The following is a 6,150-nucleotide window of genomic DNA, read 5'->3' as shown; positions in this document are numbered from 1 at the left end:
CCACAGGGAGAAGATGGACCAAGGGAAGGGGAGGCAGGCAGGTCCCGCTCACAGGGAGAAGATGGACCAAGGGACGAGGGATGTGGCTCAGAAGATAACAAACGGTCCTGCTGTGGAAGCATGAGGGCCTGAGTTCAGTTCTCTAGCGCCAGGTTTAGCCAAGCACCTTGCAATTCTAATGTTGGGGAGGCAGAAGCAGGATTCCCGGGGCCTGTTGACGAGCTAGTCCAGTCAAGCCAGCAAGCCCTGGGTTCAGAGGGAGACTCTGCTGACACACTAAAGTGGAGAAGACACCCCGTGCCAACCCTTGGCCACCATACATAAGCATGGCATGTGGATCTGCACGAACATATAAATACATACACACACCACAAACAAGGAGTAGGGATAAATGACACAGAGATGCCTACTTTTGACCTGGGCCAAGTCCGCAAGCCAGTGGCAGGGTTTTATTGGGGGTTGCAGCTGGACAGCACTAATGTTATGTTTGGGGACAGCCATAGCAACTCATCATGGTTAGGCCAGAGAGGGAGAGCTGGGTTCTGGGGTCACTTGGGTGCAGCTGCTTTCTTTCCATGACACTGTGGGCCTTCCTCTGCCTCAGCCTCTCCTTCACTTCAGAGCCCTGTTGGCAGCTGTTTGCCAGATGACAATCTCAGGCTCCGAGTGCAGGCCTTTTGCTTTCTCAGTGAATGAGAGCATGGTGTTCACTTAGAGCAACAGGCCAGAGTCAAGGGGTCAAGCCTCAGCCCTGCCAGACACAGTCCTGGCTCGGGACTCCATCCAGGCCCATAGCGTAGCGGGAACTCCAGTCACGTTCGAAGAGTTGCCTCAGCTGCTCCTGTACCAGGGTCGCGCCTGGCTGGGCACCAGGGATCGTCTGACTGACAACCAGGCCCACACCAGAGGTGCTGCTGAAATAGTCCTCTGACCAATTAGAGGTACCTGGAGGGAGAGACACTGCTCCCTGAGCCTATGTCCCCTGCAGTCTGCCCGGCACTGTGGCTACTCCGGTGTCGTCAGACTGCAGTCAGGGCAGCCGCTCATGTAGGGCATTCGGCTTTCCACCAGCCTCAGCTGGCAAGCTGAGCTAATGCGTGCTCCCCAAAACACTCGAGTGTACCTCTCTTGTCCAGCCCTCTGTCCTCCCATGCTCCATCCCAGGCACTCACCTATATAGGCTGCCTTGTCTGTGACCATGAACTTGCTGTGGTTCACGCGGCTGAATGGGATGTTGGAGTGATTGCCCACAGGCACGACGAAGACTTTCTTCCGGGAATAGGAGCGAGTTAGCGTATTCAGGGTGGGAGAAAGACCGTGCTTTGCCCCCATTCCATAAGGTCAGTCTCTTACCACATCCACTGAGATGCCAGCTGAGGGGTCACTGAACGCCTGCAGGGACCTCAGATAAGTGAACATGGTGGGGTCTGTGTTGAGCCAGCAGCTGACCAGTAAACGCACATGCACACCCCTATCGAAGGCCGCTGCTCGTAGTGCACTGTCCAGTACAGGCCAGTACCTAGAAGGGGGCGGGGGTTAGTGTTCTGCCTGAAGTCAGGATGGAGGTGAACTGTGCCTTGCCTAGGAGTAGCCAACCAGGAGGGTGGACCTCATCCAGACCCACCTTGCAGGGTGGGTGAAGCGTGTGGTAGGGAAATACTCCATCACCGAGACGTAGATGAACTCACGGGCATCTGCCATGGCTTCCAGCACTGCATCCAGATCCCGGGTCCGGCCATGAGGGCAGAGAGAGGGTGGTGAGGCCTGACGTGGGAGAAGCATCTCTCAGAAGACTGCCCCCTAACTATCACCCTTGAATCAGGCTTTTTTTGGGTTCGTGACCCCACTGCACATGCTGCACGCCCTGTGAGACTCTAAGAAATCCCATGTGGGGAGAGAGGCAGTTTCCCAATGCCCTGCGGCCTGGGTAGGAGGTGCCGAAGCAGCTAGGTATCCTGGGCCCCATGGGGCTGGCCCAAGTGTTCAGAGGCTGTCCTGCCTGGAAAGAAGATCTCTCTCCAGATGAGGTCTCCCAGTGTCTGGGCCGACTTGGGGCTTTCCTGGGCATGGCAGAGGGTAGGTTGCCTTCATTCCCTCAGAGTAAAGAGTAATCAGTGCTCTGGGCTTCCCTGTCCTCCCCAGAGCCCAGCCACTGCCTCCTGGCCCCAAACCCCCTCAACAGCCTGGAGATTCCTAGGCCCTCAAGTCTGGCACCTCTCTCTCACTGCCAGTGCTGGCCCAGCTTCCTGTCCTGGAGTGGGGTCTGCCTTTGGCAGCAGCCCCAGGGCCATTTTGGGTTAGCTGTCTTACCGAGAAGTAGGCTGTGGTGGGAACCCCATCGAAGAGACCTCGCAAGGGATGGAAGCGGTTGATGTGAGATGAGAAGTTCCGAGGCCAGGTTTTAGGGAGAACAGCTCGGGGAGTCCCTAGCACCCAGTAGGTCTGGAATGTCTTCTCAAGATCCTGAGCCAGCTGACTACAATTGTAGATGATAGCACCCAGCTCCTTCACCTGCAGGGGTCAGGGTCAGGAGACATGGAAAGCAAAGATCTTCTGGGGTTGTGTGGAACCCCCCGGGGTGTAAGACGGGGTGCAATTCCTGATCAGCTGGCAGCCACTAGGCAGCATCAACTCCAGGGTGGAATAAGGGTACCAGGGTCCCTGTTTTCCTTAACGCGGTTCCAGTGCTCAAAGCAAATACAGCAGAAAACACATGAAAGCACGGAGGAAAGAAACCCGCCATTCAATTCAGTCAGGTAGTAACTCCTGAGGCTAGGTTTCCACCTGCCATTTGCACTAACAGCTGTGTGTGTATGTGTGCACGCACACACATGTTGATACAGATTGAACCGAGGAATGTGTGGTGCTACTCACATATTGTTCTACTGAGCCACAACTCAAGCCTTTGAAACACATCACTTCTTACAAGCCTCAGTCTTTGTAGTCTGCACTTTCTTTGGGGGATGTGTATGTACATGTGAGCAAGCGTGTCCATGTGTGCAGGTACATGTGCATGGTTGGAAACCAGAAGACAACCTTAGGGGTCATACTTCCAGAGGGTACACCTTAGTTTTACTATTATTACTATATGTGTATGACTATGTTTTTCCTACATACATGTCTGTGTGTGCCGCTGCTTACAGAGGCCAGAAGAAGGCATCGGATCCCCTGGAACTAGAATTACAGTTTATTGTGAGTTGCCATGTGGCTGTTGGGAAATTGAACCTCTGCCTTCTGGAAGATCAGCCAGTGCTCCTAATTGATGAACCATCTCTTCAGCCCTCCATCTTGTTTTTTGAGACAAGGTCTCTCACTGGGACCTGGGGCTTGTTGATAGGCCGGCTGGCCAGCGTGCGCCAGGAATCTGCCAGTCTCCACTTCCCACTGGGAATGCAAGTGTTTGCTACCATGCCCGACATGGGTCCTAAATGCTGCTCCAGGGCCCGAGTGCAGGGCCATGAGAAATCTTACAACTGGAGAAGACAGCTCTGCGATTGGTCCCTGCTATGGAGGCATGACAAAAGTGGCATGCGACCCAAGTTTCTGCCTGCTGGCTTCCCACAATAGCAGCTTTCTTGGGATGCCTGAGGGCACAAACATAGCCCCTGGAGACAGAGAGGGGAGAGACTGTGTCTGGGGCCTCCCATCTCTGGGTCTTGGAACTCACCTGAGCCAGGGACCGCCAGTCCATGTTGGCACTACCCACGAAGATGTGCTCCCCATCCACGACCCAGAATTTGGAGTGTAGGACACCTCCAGTAAAGTGCCTCATGGGAACCTGTCGGACCTGGGCACCTGTGATAAATAAGATAGATGATAGAGAGATGATAGAAGATAGATAGATAGATAGATAGATAGATAGATAGATAGATAGATGATAGGTAGATAATAGATAGATAGGTAGATAGATAGATAATAGGTAGATAATAGATAGATAGGTAGATAGATAGATGATATAAAGATGATAGACAGATAGATATATAGATGATATATAGATGATAGATAGGTAATAGATATATAGATGATAGATAGATAGATGATAGATAGGTAGATAGATAGATGATATAAAGATGATAGACAGATAGATATATAGATGATAGATAGATAGATGATAGATAGGTAATAGATAGATAGATGATAGATAGATAGATGATAGATAGATGATAGATGATAGATAGGTAGATAGATAGATGATAGATAAATAAATAGAAGATAGATAATTGATTAATAGAAGATAGATAAATAGTAGATAGATAGATAGATGATAGATAGATAGATGATTGATAAATAAATAGAAGATAGATAATTGATAAATAGAAGATAGATAAATGATAGATAGATAGATAGATAGATAGATAGATAGATAGATAGATAGATAGATAGATAGGTAGATAGATAGAGCTGGCTCTTTAATGCTGACTTCAGGACCACCTTAGAGATGTACCTTTGAGTTCATCATTTACCCTCAGGATGACCTTTCTGACCAAGGCTGTTGCAGGTGAGGAAATGAAGGCACAGGTTGACCCAAGACTCATCTAGGCAGTGCAGTTCCAGAGCCTGATGATGGTTCTGCCTACTGCCTTGTGTTTTTCACTGTAGCCGCTATGCCAAGGCTTTATCTAAGTGCCCCTTCTCCGCCCTGTGGGCCCTGGGCTCAAGTCCTCCAGGGTCCTAACAAATAGAGAAGCTTTTCCACGCCCCTTGCAATCCTGCTAGCCTTTGACTTTGTCCCATGGGGCCAGCCACACAGTGCATCAGAGCCCCAGATTGCAGACACCTACCATGGGCAGCTAAGACCTGGAGGTCAGTGGATGTCCTGGCCAGTGTTGGGCTGTGTGTGGCCACTGACAGGGAGATGTTTCTGACCAGCAGCTGTTGAAACTTCTGTAGAAGGGCCTCTCCCTGAAACACCAGGCCAGAATGAGATGCTGCCCCAGGCTGGTCCTCTGCCTACAGTCTAAGGTAGGCCAAATCTTGACCCATGACTAGAAGCCAAATAAATGACACCATACACAACCAAGTGTTCTATCCCCAGTCCCTCTTCCCCTGCCCCCAAGAGCCACCCAGCGCCTTGCTCTCCATCACCCCCAGCCCAGACTGAGCCTTGGGTCTGGCTGAGCCCTGTGTAGACAGAAGCCTGACTTTCTGAGCACTCAGCACCAGGGGAGCTGAGACAGCCTCACAGTCAGAAAGCAAAACCAAGGACCAACCAGCTGGGAAGAGGAGTCATTGACTCCGATGTCGGGTCCAGTGAGGGACCAATAGTATGAGGCGACATGGACACTCTCCCGAGCAGAGTCTAGAAGCTGCATCCAAGCCTGAGCCAGGGGCTGGGCAGCGGGGCTTCCAGACGCAAACGGCAGGTCCTGAGGGAGGCTTTCCACGAGGACCAGCCTGAGGGCAGAACCGAAAGGCACCCAGGTATGACTATAGGGGCCCCATTCCTGCTGCCCAGGGTGGACATAGGTACAGAGAGGGGACAATGGTGTGAGAGGGTTAGCCTGAGCCCCACAAACCCTAAGGGTGGTGATAACCAGGAGAATATGCAGAGAGGATCCTGAGGGAGGGGGCATGCTTAACTTAGAAGGGGCCACAAGGAATTCCCTTGGGGGAATCCAGGTTCTATCCTGGGATAATCAAGGTCACTCTGTGGCCTGTATCACCTGTTCAGGGACCCAGTGATGCACTCAGCCAAGACACAGACCCCACAACGCCAAGAGAGCCCCTAGTGTTCACTCACCGACAGGAGTTCCTCTGCTGCCCAGTTTCTCCTCCCAGGAACTCCCAAGACCTGGAGGGCACTTCCTTGGGGCACATCTGATGACTGGTGAGAGACATGGGATCTTGCCCCAGGAACAAGGTGATAGTCGTGAAGCTGATCCCCAGTATAGCCAGCAACCCCAGTACCTGCAGGAGGAGATATCCCCACAGCCTTCTCAACAGTCAAGGCAACCCTCCCTATGTTATAAGAGATAATGCCCAGGCTTCTGGGGAGGGATCAGGGGTGAGCAAGGGTGTGAGGGACACAGAGAGCAAAGTCTAGACAGGGTCCTCCCTATGGTCCTCTCTGCAGTGATGAGGCATGGACAAGCTAAGAAGTCCAGGTGGCCTCAGTCTGGCCTGACACACACCACCACCACCTCCACCACC

The 6,150-nt window shown here is 52.1% G+C and overlaps 1 protein-coding gene across 1 annotated transcript in view; it reads right to left on the bottom strand.

Annotated features, from left to right (window-relative positions):
* Window positions 1–422: 422 nt before the first annotated feature.
* The window catches only part of Pld4 (phospholipase D family member 4), an 8,582-nt gene continuing 2,854 nt past the window's right edge, over window positions 423–6,150 (bottom strand). Inside the window, exons 4-12 of the mRNA XM_013350298.2 lie at window positions 5,741–5,907; window positions 5,211–5,394; window positions 4,782–4,902; window positions 3,668–3,795; window positions 2,311–2,511; window positions 1,625–1,764; window positions 1,354–1,519; window positions 1,173–1,269; window positions 423–945 (exon numbers count right to left, since the gene is read on the bottom strand). Coding sequence (XP_013205752.1) covers window positions 746–945; window positions 1,173–1,269; window positions 1,354–1,519; window positions 1,625–1,764; window positions 2,311–2,511; window positions 3,668–3,795; window positions 4,782–4,902; window positions 5,211–5,394; window positions 5,741–5,907 — 1,404 coding nt within the window. The 3' untranslated portion in view covers window positions 423–745. The remainder of the gene's footprint in view (window positions 946–1,172; window positions 1,270–1,353; window positions 1,520–1,624; window positions 1,765–2,310; window positions 2,512–3,667; window positions 3,796–4,781; window positions 4,903–5,210; window positions 5,395–5,740; window positions 5,908–6,150) is intronic.

Source organism: Microtus ochrogaster, chromosome 1 (genome assembly GCF_000317375.1).
Source record: "Microtus ochrogaster isolate Prairie Vole_2 chromosome 1, MicOch1.0, whole genome shotgun sequence".
In the NCBI taxonomy this organism is placed as follows: Eukaryota; Metazoa; Chordata; class Mammalia; order Rodentia; family Cricetidae; genus Microtus; species Microtus ochrogaster.
This window is presented reverse-complemented; position numbering and strand designations above follow the sequence as displayed.